Source organism: Mizuhopecten yessoensis, unplaced genomic scaffold, assembly GCF_002113885.1.
Source record: "Mizuhopecten yessoensis strain PY_sf001 unplaced genomic scaffold, ASM211388v2 scaffold11133, whole genome shotgun sequence".
Taxonomy (NCBI): domain Eukaryota; kingdom Metazoa; phylum Mollusca; class Bivalvia; order Pectinida; family Pectinidae; genus Mizuhopecten; species Mizuhopecten yessoensis.
Genome location: NW_018408896.1, coordinates 879,088 through 897,096, shown reverse-complemented (window position 1 = coordinate 897,096; position 18,009 = coordinate 879,088). Strand labels below are relative to the sequence as shown.

The 18,009-nt window shown below is 35.4% G+C and overlaps 2 protein-coding genes across 9 annotated transcripts in view; one reads left to right on the top strand and one right to left on the bottom strand.

Annotated features, from left to right (window-relative positions):
• LOC110466467 (regulator of G-protein signaling 12-like) overlaps positions 1–8,151 on the bottom strand; it is a 90,195-nt gene extending 82,044 nt beyond the window's left edge. For 3 of the 4 annotated variants that reach the window (XM_021522971.1, XM_021522974.1, XM_021522973.1), the window contains exon 1: positions 8,058–8,151. The gene's annotated coding sequence lies outside the window, so the exon portion shown is untranslated. Of the gene's footprint in view, positions 1–4,242; positions 4,451–8,057 lie in introns of those variants that run through there. The other variant, XM_021522972.1, reaches the window with a different exon arrangement.
• A 5,556-nt stretch (positions 8,152–13,707) lies between these two features.
• The window catches only part of LOC110466481 (poly [ADP-ribose] polymerase 14-like), a 70,252-nt gene continuing 65,950 nt past the window's right edge, over positions 13,708–18,009 (top strand). For 4 of the 5 annotated variants that reach the window (XM_021523001.1, XM_021523000.1, XM_021523003.1 and 1 more), the window contains exons 1-2: positions 13,708–13,942; positions 17,482–17,930. In XM_021523001.1, coding sequence (XP_021378676.1) covers positions 13,762–13,942; positions 17,482–17,930 — 630 coding nt within the window. In that variant the 5' untranslated portion in view covers positions 13,708–13,761. The remainder of the gene's footprint in view (positions 13,943–17,481; positions 17,931–18,009) is intronic. The other variant, XM_021523002.1, reaches the window with a different exon arrangement.

Here is an 18,009-nt window from a genome sequence, read left to right as displayed (position 1 = left end):
ATTTGAAAAAAAATGGGTCTGGAGATAAGGATCATAACCCCACAGTCTATTTTTAGTAACAGTGAACTTGACCTTAGACATTTTTTATTAATTCCCTAGTCCACATCTACATATACCGGTATATCATAGTGTTTCACTATCACCATGTCCAATTTCAAAAATATTCTGACTTCTGGATTCCCAGATAAGGACCTTGTTCTCCCCCAAGTCTATTTTTAGTAAGTGACCTTGACCGTAGAATTATTTCAAACCTTTCTACTACACATCTACATTTCACAATGCATCACCATGCCAAATGTCAGGAAGTTTAGTCTTTAAGATTCCGAGATAATCTCCAGAAACGAAAGACACACCTGTATATCATTGCATACTGGGTAAATTTTAGGGGTTTCCTAGTCCGAATTATTCTGACGTTTTATCGACTTTTTTCAAATCGGTCTGTCGTCGATTAATGTCAGAAGTCCGGGCCTCTATAATATGCGGGAAATATGCGACCCCCACACGGAGCGCACTTCAAACTGATATTTTAGAAACAGATCGTCACTTTCACCCACATGTCGCACATGGATCGAAATATCTATTCTTTACGCACTAGGTTGTATCAATAACATGTTTCAAAGATCATTACGAACAGTATTTTTCAATGTTTTCTATACCAACCCATGTTTTTAATGGAAATTAGGCCATGAGCAATGTCACATGACTTGACGAGATCTCGCGTTAACGAAGGTATTTCCCAGCGTTATGACGTAGGCCGGCAAGATTTTAGTCACGTGGCATTAGAAGGCGGGCTATCAAAAAACTAGAGTAAAACAGAGTAAGTTTGAAAAAATATGTTTTTAGTGATTGTATTGGTTGTTTGAGGCATGTTATGTATGTTCATCTTGTGCATAAAGAATAGATCTTTCGATCCATGTGCGACATGTGTGTGAAAGTGACAATTTGTTTCTAAAATATCAGTTTGAAGTGTGCTCTGGGCGCGGGTCGCATATTTCCCGCATATTATAGAGGGCTGGAGTTCTGACGTTAATCGACGACAGACCGATATGAAAAAAGTCGATAAAACGTCAGAATAATTCGGACTAGGGGTTTCCATGCATCTCTGCACCTTCAAACAAGTATCCGGTATATACCTGTGTATTTTTGCAGTCTAGGTAAAGTGTTAGGGACTTTAAGGTATCACTGCATCTGAAACAAGTATGCAGCACCTGGTGTAAACTAGTATTTGCATACTCAGTATAGCTATATAGTGTAGGCGTGGGGGGTTTACGGTGTCTCAGCATGCACACATTTAACATGTTAATGACCACACTAGAGCTTTACAAGTGCCCTCGGCTAGATCCGAGTGTTCTGGGTGTGAGCTGGAGCTATAGATTGATCTTCTTTATCAATAACACCTACATTACTGCCAGAAAAGACTAGCGAAGGTATATCCTCAAACCACTATATTTACCTGTAATACCTGTAAGGTTTTATAGGACCAACATGTACATAGAAAATTCTCACCCAAGTCTCAGTCCTCGTGTTATACCGCAACTCTTTCAATAACAACCCTGACATTTATAGGGTCTGAGGTTTCTGCTCTCGACACACATTGTATCTGCACCTTTGAATATGTCATAATTAAACAAAAATGAAGACAAAGCAATCCCCAAAGGACGTATCAGCCAAACAATGGGTCAGGTTGGACTTTATCAAGGCATTTTGAAAGGGTGTAGAGATGAAAGGTGTATCAAGGGCGGAACTCTTTGTTTTTGAATATAATATAATCTAGGCCAAATTCTTTACTATTTACAGTGAAATTGGTCATGGAGAAAACAATCCCCCTTCTAAAATCATCCTCTGTCTGCTCGTTCCAATTTACCTACTCAAACTTGACCACTGAAATATGAAAAATGCATCTGTAAGTAGGATTCACCTTGAATGAATGTTTAAATATGGTACCAAAAAAACTGCCTACTATCTTTGACTGACATGGAGGAAACATCAACCAATGACAGTATGATCTTGGAATTTATAGAAACTCTATTTATAACAATTTTAATGGTTATGACTCCATGAAATACATCATCTCTGATAAAAACCATGAATGCACATGAACAACTTATATCAAACTTTGGTCCATTACTTGACACTTCAGAACACTACGGAGAGATGTGATATATTACACTCTGATCAGATGGTAATTATGTGTGCACTTGAACATGAAGTCTGATCAATTGTGATAACATGACTAGCTCTTAAATGAGAAGATATTGAAGTCAACTTGAGGTGCTGCACGACCCCCGCATCGACAAGGCGAGATAGCATGACAGAAGTACATGCAGCACTGTACATTAATTGATAAATGTCCCAAAATGAAAGGATCCTTATATATTCTCTTATTTTGTAATGTTTCTATCATTCATAATGTATTGACCTCAAACATTTTCTAATCCACAGAACTGTGCTATAATTTGGAAGAATTCTATGAGCTATATTGTGAAATGACTGCCAGTAAGGCAAAAATAATATGCTTGTGTTTCCGCTGTCATCTGCAGAAATAATAGGGTAGGTAGGTAGGCAATTTTTCATATTTTGAAAAATATTTGTGTACTATGCCTATATAGAGCAGGTGTTCTGACTTAACAGTGCATATCAATAAATGCCTATAAAATCTTTAGGTTGGGCGCAAAAATCTTGGGCAGGTAGTGATAGGGTTTGCAGAAACACAAGATTTGTTTTATTTGGCCTAATTGAACTATTGATGGCAGGAGTCTTTAGAGCGAGCAGTGAGCAGTGATTTTTCTGCCTCCTTTCAAGACGGGTTTATGCCTTAGTTACTTTTGGAAAATATCTCATATAAAAAACATGATTCTGGGAATATAATAATAATATAATATAATGTTATGTAACAAGAATGACCTTGGGACCATGAAATATAAACTTATCCAAGGTATATTCATACATGACCTTTTCATAAATATCAATGAAAATCTGTTAAAATGAATTAAGTAGTCTGAAGTCATGATGATGAATCAAGACAGGATATATAGGATGCTATGCAACCAGAGGGACATAGGTAACACTACTATGCATTATCACATTCACCCATAAAATGGAAAATGGCAGGAACTTATAAATAAAAATCCATGCAGTTATTATATAAACAATTTTGTTTTCAAACTATCTTCTCTGCCAAAACTTATGCCTCCAAAAAATAAAGTTATATGGGATTTTGAAGGATGAAAAAACAAAAGAAACAGGCCATTTAACATCACATTTTTGTCTGACAAAGGACAAGCAATATAAAACAGAATGTATCATACAAGCTTGATTTTATTAGACTGCGTTTCTATAATAAATGGGGCACATTTGAATGATTTTCAAATATCTTCAAAATCAATTGAACAATTTCTAAAATGGATAAAAATCCTTATTTTAGGAACAGTGGAAATCCTTCAGGTGAATGTTATACATGTGGCAAGTGATGAACACACGGCTGTTTTTATAATTTTGGTACTCAATCATTCCCACTTATCAAACTTGTTCAGGCGACATGATAAATGTAAATAGTACAAAAGTCTGGGATCACAAGTAAGTAACATGGATTACCTTATTTAGCTACCCCTTCTGGGTTCTTTGTCTAGGGATTCTAAATTGACCACTGACCTTTAACCTATATAGCTGACAATGTATACAACTCTCTCTATTAGACAACAATTTTGAGTAAACAAACAACAGGTCGTATCTTATCTTGTAACATTACAGTATAGTATATATACAATATATGTGATAATAACTGATGGTATATATTATGTGACCTCATGTTCAGTTTAAACATGTTTAACCCTATGCCCCTGTTAATTGATCATCTTCCCATCCCCTATAATGGTGGCCTCTGGTCCCCATCCCTTACAATAGTGGTCAGCATATCAGTTAATGCTTCTGATTTACATTACAGAAAACAATTGTATCAGTACTGTAGTAAATTGTCCTCATTTCAACCTAATTCACAGGATTAAATCCTGTTCAATAAACACAAAATTAACATCAGAGTAAACAATATTTTTATCATTCTTTACAAGTATATATAAATATACACTCCCCAAGATGTTTGTTTATCAAATGAACATTCTAATTTAATGAATTGATTAATGTTTTTAGATTAAATCACACCTTTTTTCTTCCCACACATAACTAAATGTAGATCTATAGATATACCAGTAAACCATCTTAATTATACATTTTATATTAACCTACCTTTTTCAATTAATCTGTTGCACCATTTCTCCACTAGCTACATCTAGCTAACGTGCCACTAAGCCTGTTACATATAGGATGATGTGAGGTAATGCCACATTGAAAATGAATTCCTTGAGTATGTTACAACAGCAGATCTCTAGATCGCGCTCCAGTCAACAATACAAGGTACCTTGCATCTGATGTAGCTGAAGACTGACTACACACTTCAGCAAAGTCCTACCTATAACCACATGCCTTATAACAAAAGGAAGGGTATCCATTGTACTTTTTGTTGATGTTAGAGGTGAAATCTCAGGTGATAAATACAGGTATGACATAATGTTAGCTACACACAACACCTGGGGGCATACCTAAATCTACCTGTCTTTGTCCCCTGACATGTGTACAGCAACCCTTCCAGGTACCAGCCTGGATATTAATATTGTACAGGTACAGATTGTAAACCTATTCGGAATTAACAAGATAAGAATCTTGACAGTAGAAGAATGAAACTGCCATTACATTTCAATAGATTCTCCATTTCAGCTGTAAATGACTTGAGCCATTTGGTGAATTGCAGGTATTTACAGGCACTTAAATACATATTATAAACACATTTGTAAATCAAAATATGCAGGGATTATAAAATTACTTGTGAATATTTTAGGAGTTCTGTGGTTGAAAAAAATGTAATAGCATTAAATAATAAGATTGATATAGATAGTTTGTTAGTGATGAGGGTTCAGGGAATATCAGATATATAACTCTATAATACTGTGAACATCTCTCCCTGTCTTCCACATACATAGATAATATTCCCTCTTTTTTGTGACCGTTCATCCATACTGTAATGAATCTATAGGAGTTATAAGGATATTTTGAGATTAAAAGATATTGAGTTATATAATGAAGGCTACTTATGCTAATTTTTAGCTCACAAAGGACAATGAATTTTATCTGGGAAATCAACAGCTGAACCACTAACATTTTCTAACATAACAATGTTGGGGAAAGAAGTTCTCTCCTTTTGTCATTTTCAATGCCAATATTTTGTTGAAGAATGAAAAATGCAATTAAAATATTTTTTAGAGTAAATCTGTATAAGATAATACATCATATTTACGTAATAATTTGGTTTCCTGTCAAATAAAGTATCTACCTGGATCCCTGCTAACATTCACTTACTTCCAAATGAACTTTATAGCTTGATCAATTTTTGAATGTCAAACTACTTATTCATTTTAAATACAACCACCAAACAGAATTTAAGTGAGTGCATGGATTTCCTTCCTTGGTTTCACAAGACTGTTTTCAAAATAACAAGCCTGCATCCATATTAAGACAGAAAAAAACATAATCTACCAAATAAGAATCAGTCTTTAAAATTTCTATTAATTTAAGGAAATTTCATATTCTAATATTTCATTTACTATACATGTTCAGTCAAACCTCTAAAAAACTTTTTTAAAGAAAATTATCAGGGTGGCCGGGGGTTCCTGAAGCCAAAAAAACCCAGCTGGATCCGCCACTGTATCAGTAAGGCTCGTTCGTTATGAAAACAGTCGCAATTACAACTAATAAATCAAAGTCAAAAATGTTCCTGTACGAAATCAATGAAATGTCCCTCAGTCCCACAGTCATTTTAACACCTTCATGTTCATGTTTCGGTCTCCAGTGAAAAGTACTGGTGACCATGTTGACACAACCCGGTATTCATCATTTCAAGTTAATAAACTGACACTGATTAATTCAGTTTTGTTTCCTTAAAACAGCAGTGCGAAATATTTATGACGGAATAAATATGCTATAGTGTTGATGATTTTCTCAAAAACAAACGGCTGACGGGAATCAATCTCAGCAACATGGCGCGCATGATGGACCACATCAAAACGGGGTAGACTTCGAAAAATAATTGACAAAAAAAGAAATTTTGAATTTGATCAGATTCAGGGCTCCGGAAAACCACTCGTCTGCAAGTCCATGACGAGTGGAAATCATATTTGACAAGTGGTTTAGACCAACAACTTGTCTAGCAGACGAGTGCTTTTCCTAAACATCAAAGTTAAAATCCATTTATGTCTTTTTCTCTACGCTGTGTTTAAATTCTTTCTTAAATTGTTAAAAACTATCACGCTCAGCTTGTATGACATGCCGATACGGTTAGAGAGCCAAGGGTCGTGGGTGCGAGCCCCAGTGACAGCACTATCTTGATCACAATATTCCTCGTCCTACTACAAACTGGTGCCGTTGACACTCCTCGTTCATGGAAGGAGAACCCTTGGCTGGGAGTCAGAGAACCTGGGTTGGTGTTTGAAAAAAGGGGTGAATAGTGCAAAAGATGTGCACTGATTAGGTTGCCTTACAAGCGTTTTCTGTATGGAATTTCCCTTTAGCTCAACGTTAGACCATCAGGCTGGAAAGCCAATAAAGGGTTGCGGGTTTGAGACCCAGTGACAGCACTATTTGTATCTCTATTCCTGGCCCTACTACAATAGCACATGTGTAACTAGTCTGAATTATTTGTACGTTTTATCAACTTTTTTATATCGGTCTGTCGTCGATTAACGTCAGAACTCCAGCCCTCTTTAATATGCGGGAAATAAGCGACCCACGCCCTGGTCGCACTTCAAACTGATATTTTAGAAACAAATCGTCACTTTCACACACATGTCGCACATGGATCGAAAGATCTATTCTTTATGCACAAGATGAACATAAATTACATGCCTCAAACAACAAATACAATCACTAAAAACAATATTTTTCAAACTTACTCTGTTTTACTCTAGTTTTTTGATAGCCCGCCTTCTAATGCCACGTGACTAAAATCTCGCCGGCCTACGTCATAACGTTGGAAATTCGTTAACGCAAATCTCGTCAAGTCATGTGACATTGCTCATGTCCTAATTTCCATTAAAAACATGGGCTTGTATAGAAAATGTTGGAAAATACTGTTCGTAATGATCTTTGAAACATGTTATTGATACCACCTAGTGCATAAACAATAGATCTTTCGATCCATGTGCGACATGTGTGTGAAAGTGACGATTATAAGTTTGAAGCGCGACCCATTCCAGGTCGCTTATTTCCCGCATATTAAAGAGGGCCGGAGTTCTGAAGTTAATCGACGACAGACCAACATAAAAAAAGTTGATAAAACGTCAGAATAATTCGGACTAATGCATAACAAAGAACCATGTCACTGCAGAATAGGTGTTTCATGGAATGGTTGGGATATTTATGTTGTTTACAAAAATAATATTTGACCCAATTTGTTTCAATCATTTCAACTAAATTTGATCTTCTGAGGGCAAATCAATCCCCAGCCTAGCCAGTTTAAATATATAACTGTTTCCTTGGTTTTAAGGGCAAATATAGAAAATTTCTTATAATTGATTTTTGTGTAGAGAGGAGGGAATGTCGATTATACAGAATCAAATTCTACATTCAGTTACTATCAGTATCAATGAAAGTTTTCATTACACCACTTCGATCAAATAATAAATAAAAATGTTCACCTGTAAAACTGTGTCTACATTAGATTAGAAGACAGATCTATATTAATTTAATTGTAGCTCTAAGTTTTCATTGTGTTAGATCTAATGGGGCTAGGGCTATTTACAACAAACCTGACAGCACAGACAAGTTAAACTGTAAATTTCAAATACGGTGAGTGACAGATAGGCATATCGCTTCAAAACATGTAGAGCCACGCTGTATCGGGAACGGGCACCTGCTATCAATTAGGAATCAGTATTATTAATTTATCGCATCATCGAAAACTGGTTAACATTCACATGCTTATGTGAACAGAAATAAATCCCAATACTTACCTCAATCTATAACTGTCGCCATACCCAAGTGATCGTCATGCTTGTTTGTGTACTATACACTGCTACCATTTCCAAACGTTGTTTTGGTTCAATATGGACGACGGTTGGTCTACCCGATTTGTTACGCGCTCTCTGATTGGTCAGCTTTATATCGAAGAGTGTGGCGCTGCATTTGAAAACTTATTATCATTAAAGTGACTTAGCCGTAATATATATATTAAAAGTAATATCAAGAAACTGTTTACCCCAATACTTATCTTCTTTTGTTATTGTAAGGCTCCGATATTTATGTAAATTGTATGTTTCCTTCCACTGCTAGTTCCTTAGTTCAGCATTTAGTCTCTAACTGTTGATAATGACAATAAAGTTATAAATTACCCATGTTAGATCACTCAGCTATTTTCTATAAATATTGGTCGTTGGAAATTTAAGTATCCAGTGAGACGCAAAAGCTTGAATTGACTAGCCTCTCCCTTTAAAAATCCATATCGGACTTGAACAACATGTAATCCAAAACGAACTAGTAAGTATTTACGTATATTATAAATTCAAATTCAAACTTTATTTGCACATATATAACTTCAGTGTTGTTTGAACACATAGAAACATACTGAAATATATACAAGTCAATATTACATGGTTTTGTACTTTATAATCTGCTATCAATTAGTTTATACTGTCAGCAGGCCCACTCTCCTCATTTCTAAAAACTGTTTAATACAGAAAAGGAGTCTTGTATAAGCTACATGTTAAATACTGTCACAACTGGATGTTTGGATTTGCGCGTTTTTCCTTATATGAAGTCATGTTGTGTGACTTGAAATTATAGTATGGTGATTCTTAAATGAGAATACTTCTTGTATAATGCCGATTTGTCTTGTACTTTGGTTCAAAATACTAATTGGAAGGTATTTATAGTTTGCATAACTTAATTGACTGGTTTATCCTGAAACATAACTACTTTTACTAGAAGTCCTTATTTTTTTTAAATTGTCAGGTCATGACAGAATGAGTTTGAATCGAGATTTCGAGTGGAAATCGACATAATTTCCATTTGCGAATCACACTTACCGAAAACAAGGACGGATCCAGAATTTGTTCTGGGGTGTCGCTAACCTGTAAGGCCTGTTTCCAGATTTACAGTTTATTTTTCGACGCATGTGGTCTGAACCATCTCATGTTACTCAGCATTAAGGTATAGCCATAGCCTTCGCTATCATTGCTATGCCGACGACACACAAATATATACCTGCCTCGGCCTTGTACTTTCTCATGGATGTCTATCTAAATCATTCCTAAATTCTTTTTTGCTCGAGTGTAATGAATCATCAATATAATTATAATTTTGTTCATTTATTTTAATTTTCTAAGGGGAAAAAAATCCTAATTTGGTTTCTAATACTTACTACTTGATTACCTGTTTTTCTATCATGCAAGAAAAGAATATAGTACATGGTAGCATGAATGATGAACGCTCTCAATTATTGGATCAAATGCTTAATTATTTACATGTATGTATTTAATGTGCTAATGTTTCATATAACTTTCTCGCAAAGCTTCCTGACTTAAAAGCATCGACATGTGATGTTTATTGTCCTTCTTGCAAACGCATTAAATAAAATCTTAATTAATTGTAGCAGCTGTGGCTCCTACGCGTATACGGACCATTAACGTACTTACATGTATATACAATTCAATATATGGGGCAAAGAAGTAATTCCAACAGTGTGGAATCACTTCTTTGCCCCATACAATTCAATATATATACACGTCTGTATCATGGTTCGCTGACTTATTCAGTTGATGCTGGGTAGTGATACATGTTGTATCAATTAATGTCACCTGCATGTATTCCACTCCTGTTAGAGGGAGGGTGGGATGTGACTGGGGCGGTGTAACACAACTAGAATCACAACTAGTGTCAAGAAATACAAATATTCAATTTGGACAAGTCTAATATAAGATTAGAATAACCTAAAGCATAAAATATTGATGTGCACTTTAAGGTTACAGTGCGCACACCAAACGGAGCTTCGGGGATGTCACACAAAATATGCAGATATACTATTTATTTATTTATCTTACAAACCAAGGGCAGGGGGTGTCACGTGCGCTGGTGACTGGAAAAGACCGAAATTCGGACACGGGACCTCCTAACCACAGGAAGATTTTCTGACCAATTGAACTATTAGGTCATCGGTACCCGGCACAGCCCCGCTACAGGTGCATGTAAACTTGTTTAGTAAATAAGAACCCAAAAGGTCAGAGATGGAAACTTCGGGATATCAAAGAGATATTTTGCTGGTTGACTTATATGCAGTGATACACAGGAATTATACTTTAATTAAGATAAATAAACAGAAAACAATATGGTCGAACTGGTGATTATACACAATTTCGTCCAAAAAAATAAATACTCCTCCCAGAGAAGAATGCGAAAAGGAACACGTAAAACAGGCAACAGAACCAGAGAACAGTAAACGAAAGAATGACAAATTGACCGATAATATAGATATCATCCACAACATTTTACCACGGAATCAACCTGCTGTAATACCACGGAATTAGATTATCTAAGTCCGTGGTAATACTTATGAATAATGTATATATTGAACCGGATTAATTTATATATTAGGAGGTAGTGGGTGATAAAGACCCTGCGTACAACAGGTATGTTTCCCCACGAACCTATTGCATGTGAACAGTGTCGTATCACAATCAATTCAATTTCAATTTATTGCAGTGGCGGACCCAGGGGGGTTGCCCTAGTTGCCCGGGCAACACTCTTTTTTCTGTGTCCAAAAAGAATCTGGACCAAGGTTGTTGAAGTTTTCCTCTATTTCATATGGGATTTCCTTCCAATACCAACCATCCCTTGAACTATAATTTGCTATGGCTTCCCCTTGCCAGCAGTTTGAATATCTATATATGCCTAAGTTTGTTGCCCAAACAAGGGGTCCACTACTTATACTCTAAACAGTAGGATATTGTCTATATATTAATAGGGTCTCCAGTCAGGTCAGTGGTCAAGGCTCACCGTACTGACTCTACATAATTTTATTGTTCCAATGTCATGGTGTGGTGATCATCACCATGTCAGTTGGGAGAGGACTATACCAAGTATTGGAATTAGGTATATAGGTAAAGATAGATCGATAAACCTGTATTTTCACCTGTAGTTTTAAGTACACATGGTCACCAGGAGTGATTTATTATACCAATTAAAAATATATATTTCAAAAATTTCAAAGACAATGAAGCACCCTCCTAAGCATCACTTTATCAGGTGAGTAATAACCAATGTTGGCATCAAAGCCTGGCGTGTATATCCTTTTTATTAGGTGTTGCCCTTGTACATACGTATGCATACTATTTCAAAATAAAAGACAAACAGTTAAATGATAATTCATATTTATGATAAAATAAATTTATATTTAATTGCCAAAATGCTATCCTAAACTACATGTACATGATGTAGATTCACGCGCATTATTAGGTGAATCTACAGAATTAATTCCTGGTCCCCCCTGTCAAACCTTGTTTTAAACGACAGTGTAACGTAGGTGCGGTCACCCATCTAGCTACTGACAACACTCGACATTGATGAAGTAGTGAGCGGGTTATACCGCATCCGTGGAAAAGCTACATTGCTAGTAAGGCAGAATTTCACCTCATATTCCTTAGCTGTTACACGATTCCCCTTCTACGAGAAGTCTCGCCCCGAGACTTGGCCTGGAGACTCCCGTGGGTCCTCCCTGTCCCAATTCACCTTCCCTAACCACCGGGAAACTGGCCTTACATTACAACACAGAATCCCACCGCTGCCACCAAATGTGACGTGCGGGCGGTCATTCATCCAGCTACTACATGGCTATGCTGAACTAGCGAGCGGGTCCCCGGGTTATACCGCTTTCCCCTCATTTCCTTAGCTGTTACAGACAGTATAGATTCAATATGATTTTTTTAACATATCATTGAACTCATATCTGAATATATTATAAACTACTTACTCACATGCAACTTGATTTTCGAATTGATTTATTTGGCTCTTGGATCTTGGATTTGGAAATAATCCACATCGTGGCTATATATCTACGGGCATTCCGGGGTGAAGACCTAACTTAATAAATTTAATCATTGTGATGTCCCACAACTGTGCTATTTCTATAATCCAATGTCTTTCACTTTAACTTCCTTGATTTTAGGTAGAAGCCATGATAGGTAGTGCCACATGTGGCACAGGAAACAGTTCTCATGCTAAAACTCAGATTTTGTGCTCAAGTCCATTTTCTTATTTAGGTTACGGATTAATAAAAAAAACAAAAACATTTTGCCAACGAGTTTGAAGAATTTTGAAGAGACTTAGGACCGAATACCATTTTCAGTTGACTTTTGACTGTGTAACCTGATTTTAATGCAGTTGCAATAAATTAGGTTTGAGCACAGAATCCATGTTTGAGTGTGAATGTTCCGAACGAATAAGCGTGTTCTACTTCAGCAAAGACACTCGTCATATAAACATAAGTCATATCCCAGTAATGTCGCGTACTCTCATCAAAATCTCGGGAAGTGACAATAAAACTACAAGGGAAACTAATGCGCATAAGAAAACATCACACAAAGAAATAGCATATATCCAAAGGGATCATGATATGGCGACCATAACACTTGTCTTCATCAACCTGTATTTTGAACATCCAGTGTTGTAAGTTTGGTCATCAGCAGCCGACATCTATCACGGGAGTTAAGTTCTTGAATACGGAAACAACTGCGACATGTTAACAACGTATGAATGGAAACAAGACTGTTACTACCAAGAAAGGGAACGTTCAGGACAGGAAAATATCGTACAGCTTAGTAGTAAGCCGTCCCCGCTGGCCATATTGTAAATAAAGATCGAGGTAAGCGGCTGCTGAAGAAGAGTCTATAGTGTCAGGTTCAGGATGGTATATACGTTCGATATGGGGTAACTACATCTATTGTTGTTAAAAAACCCAGCACATTGTCGATATATTTGCTCATGAAAATGAGAGTTTTTGTTACCAGTCCTGATAAGCTCATCAGTAAGTATCCAGACTAATATGAAAACAAAAACGAATCGGCCAGAAGAGCGGCACAGTACGTTTGTTCTCCTAAAGGAATATCTATAATCTACTAGAAAATCTCAATTGCCCCCGAACTCAAAAAAGATATTGTCAACCAGGAACTCAATCATGCTCATAATATCAATCCTCAGTATATTTCATTTTGGCTTTTGTTGTGATTTCCACTAAAGATGCTCCAAAAAATGTAAACCCATACTCGCCAATCAATCGGCCTTTGTTGAAAAATAAAGCTTTCAAAAGAAGAGAACGATCAACCATTCATCTACATTTATGTGTGGTTTCATGATACTTTTGGATTTTGGCGGTGCAAGGAGCTTTAATATATATTCTTGTTTCCGAAGATTACCGGAAAAACCCGAACAAATATCAGACGAAGTTTTCCATAGTATTTTACTTTGTCAAAGTAGTTTACATTTTTAGGATAATTCAAATCCAGGACTGTTTGTATTAAACTGATTTCGTCTACATGGCAAATAAAGAAATTAAAATCAAGACTTGACAATCGAAACCGAAAGTAGAAATACCCGAAATTCCCAGAAACGTAGCCTTAACTTGTCATAATATGACGGACAAGGAAGAAATGATGTAAGATTTTCAACATGGACATACGAGACGAGGTTGCAAAGACATGTATACTTATAAAATCAATTCCATTTGATACAGATGATAAATCTATATCGAGTGCTGTCAGCGACGAGGCGACTGTTTGCCGAGTCTTTCGTTACACAGAACAGGCGGATAACAGCACCCGATTTATAGCCCAACTAAGCAATCGACAAGGTAAACAGTACAATAATGTACAATGAGTTCTACTCCGTTAGTTTAATGTTAGATTACTGTTTTTCCTATAAATTTTCCTGATTTCATCCCATTTTATATATATAGCTATAGAGATTTGTTCAGTGCTTCTATTAGTTTTATATTGATTAATCTTATAAGGGTACAAAGTTTTCATATCATCACACAGGTTACTTTTGCCATTATTTCTGGACTCTGTCACACAATGTTAAATCTTGCCAAAAAAAATGATGAATCCTAGTCGTTTCAGTACCAGCTAGGGCCCATATTCATCTGAAACTGTTCGTGCTCAAGCATAACTTTTGTGCTCAAACCAAATTTACTTTTTAACTCACTCACTTATATAATGTAAAACGATAAAAAAGTCAAATGAAAACATTGAAAACAGTATTTGTCTTTATAGATCTTTAAATTCTTTCCAAATCATTCACAAAATAAGATTTTATTATTATTCTATAAATGGAACAATAAATTCAGCATTATTGAGCTCAGAATCAATGCTTGAGAATGAGAATACTTCATGAATACTGGCCCTGGTTGTTTCCGTACCTAAAAAAAGGACGTTTCGGTAATTTTTTGTAAGGACGAAAAATGTTGAAGAATCTCAAACACACAGCATACAAAAAGTGGAAAAGTACAACAAAGTTAAATCATATAGTTCCAAGTCCTCAAAAATCTTTTAAAATTTAAACATCTTTTTGGAAGCATATCCAATCATCTTAAAAAAGTACCCAAATAACTTGGTACCAAAAGGACTGAGTACTGAAACGTTTGTACCCTGAAATTGGTTTGGTCAATTAAATTAAAACTCTAAAAGATCTATGACAATTAGATAATATTACTAACTGAATTAAGTGCTGAATAATTTTCCAGAGCTCTGCATGTGCCAAATTTCATCAAAATGGGACGAGAAATCAATTCTGTAAATTTTCTGAAAAAGAGTGAATTAACATATTACCCAATGGGAAAATAACATGACAGACTGATCTCATGTCACTGTACAATTAGATAATATTACTAACTGAATTAAGTGCTGAATAATTTTCCAGAGCTCTGCATGTGCCAAATTTCATCAAAATGGGACGAGAAATCAATTCTGCAAATTTTCTGAAAAAGAGTGAATTAACATATTACCCAATGGAAAAATAACCTCAGACTTGAATTAATAGCTAGATCCCATCACAGTCCTATAATGATAATAAAATAACAATTTCCCTAGATTTGAGAAGTATACACAATAATTACATAGACAAAGAATCTTTTAATCCATAAATGTATATTTATTACCGTAAACATTTGTAAATTATATAAATCTGAGCTTAATTATTACTACATTCTTGTCACACTTTTGTTTGAGATAATAGAAATTTTGCTCATGTGATAAAATATTGTGTTCAGAAATGTGTCGTGTTTTTATAGTCCCGTCTGATAACAAGTTACCAGGTATCAGCTCAGGTCAATAAGTATAGCTACAATGAACATTGCACACTGATAAGTGAAATAGATAAATTCAACTACAGAAAGCAAAAGTGAAAGTACATTATGATTACATATTTCAATCCAACAACAAGTCCATGTCTTGTTATAACCCATCCATATCTAATACAGTTCAATGCAAATACCCACTAGAGTGATAGTTCATTGTCCTGTAAATCAGTTATAAACCCCTCCATATCTAATACAGTTCAGTACAAATACCCACTAGAGTTATAGTTCATTGTCCTGTAAATCATTTATAAATCCATCCATATCTTATACAGTTCAGTACAAATACCCACTAGAGGGATAGTTCATTGTCCTGTAAATCAGTTATAAACCCCTCCATATCTAATACAGTTCAGTACAAATACCCACTAGAGTTATAGTTCATTGTCCTGTAAATCAGTTATAAATCCATCCATATCTTATACAGTTCAGTACAAATACCCACTAGAGTGATAGTTCATTGTCCTGTAAATCAATTATAAACCCATCCATATCCAATACAGTTCAGTACAAATACCCACTAGAGTGATAGTTCATTGTCCTGGAAATCAGTTATAAACCCATCCATATCTAATACAGTTCAGTACAAATACCCACTAGAGTGATAGTTCATTGGACTGTAAATCAGTTATAAACCCATCCATATCTAATACAGTTCAGTACAAATACCCACTAGAGTGATAGTTCATTGTCCTGTAAATCAATTATAAACCCATCTATATCTAATACAGTTCAGTACAAATACCCACTAGAGTGATAGTTCTTTGTCCTGTAAATCAGTTATAAACCCATCCATATCTAATACAGTTCAGTACAAATACCCACTAGAGTGATAATTAATTGTCATGTAAATCAGTTATAAACCCATCAATATCTAATACAGTTCAGTACAAATACCCACTAGAGTTATAGTTCATTGTCCTGTAAATCAGTTATAAGCCCACCCTCTAATTTGACAGATATTAAATGTTGCCCCCTGGGCTTATTGCAGGATAAATATGTGAATACTTTTTAAATTCCTGCTTTTGTTTTCCTTCCTGAAAACTTGAATTGTCAATTGAATTTTTTTAATATTTCAAAACGTGTGATAAAAAGGTCATTGATATTATATCCAGCTATGCAATGTCATAGATAACAACCTCTGCAGACAGCAATTTCTTTTAGATATAATCAATATTTACCTGGATTAATGATTCATGTTCCCAGGAATTACAACTGAACAGACCTAAAAAGTTGAAAAATATAGTTTCTCTCATTCCATGTCCCCTGAACACAACAACTGTCACATTAATAAATATTATGAATTCTTTAGAAATTATTTGACAGTGTTAAGAAATCAAAAGCCTTAAATATTAATTATGTCACAATGAAATTCATCTGAAATTACAATACATGTATAATGTACATCTGAATGAATTCAAGATTATCTATACAGCTTACTAGAAAACTGAATAATACTTCTTAATTATGAATTACTATAAATTTGATGGAATTTCTATACTATTACCTTTATTATATTATCTTAACTCATTCACCCCTGAAGTTTCATAATGAACTAAAGTCCAACCTTTGAATTGGAAGAGTTCAAATGTGTCTTCAGGGGTGAATGAGTTAATGTATGTATCTAGAATAGATTTTTCTATCTTAATGAGTGAAACAAGTCAGCATGAGGAAGTATTCATGTTTAACGTGAAGCAGGAAATGTTAAGTGCTGACATATATTCTTAATATATTGTTTGTTTCTGGGAACAACCAACACAATCTGACTCATAATCCTCAGAGATACTCACTGAGATCGAACATGACACAGAGTCATGATACAAAGGTTTGATATACTGTAAAACAAAAATAGGGATGAGTAGTAGTGTGTAGTGTTTATAGTGGGTACAGTAATGATACAGAAAAGCTAGTGTCAAACAGGAATACATAGTTTCCAAAGCATAACATTAGTTAGTTTTTTACAGAAATAAGGGAATCTTTAAACAAAAATAACCCTTTGTTCTAACTCTCATCGAATGGTTATCATTGTTTTCCAGATGCTGATAGGCTGATCAGATCTAACGGTCTTTATTTACGGAACCCCGACCATGAAAAGGTCAAAGTGGAGGTTGGGTTCTGTCCTGAATGTATTGTACCAACTGAGTGGGTAGAATGTAGCCCTTCTGATTTGATGGAGAACAATGATCCGGACACGGAACACTCTGATAGGCATGGTGACTATAGTAACAGATTCTTACAAGAGACAAATGACAACGGCGCCGTTAGGAGCGCCGCTATAGAGGAACCAAACACTAAGGACGACCTGGTCACCAAGTTTTCTGCTCTTACAGTATTTTCAGATGAGGAAGAAAAAAATGAAGACACAAAGAATGGAAAAGACAAGGATGCTGATGATTTACTTATTCCAAGTACAGATACAGAAAGAGAAGATGAACCATCAGAAAAAGCAGCTGATGATACAGAGGTATATAGGCGACCCAGTCAGGTAGTGTAATGATCGCCACCGTCATCATTTAACTATTTTGTAACTAAAAAAATGTATACCTTCCCTAGAGTATAAATTG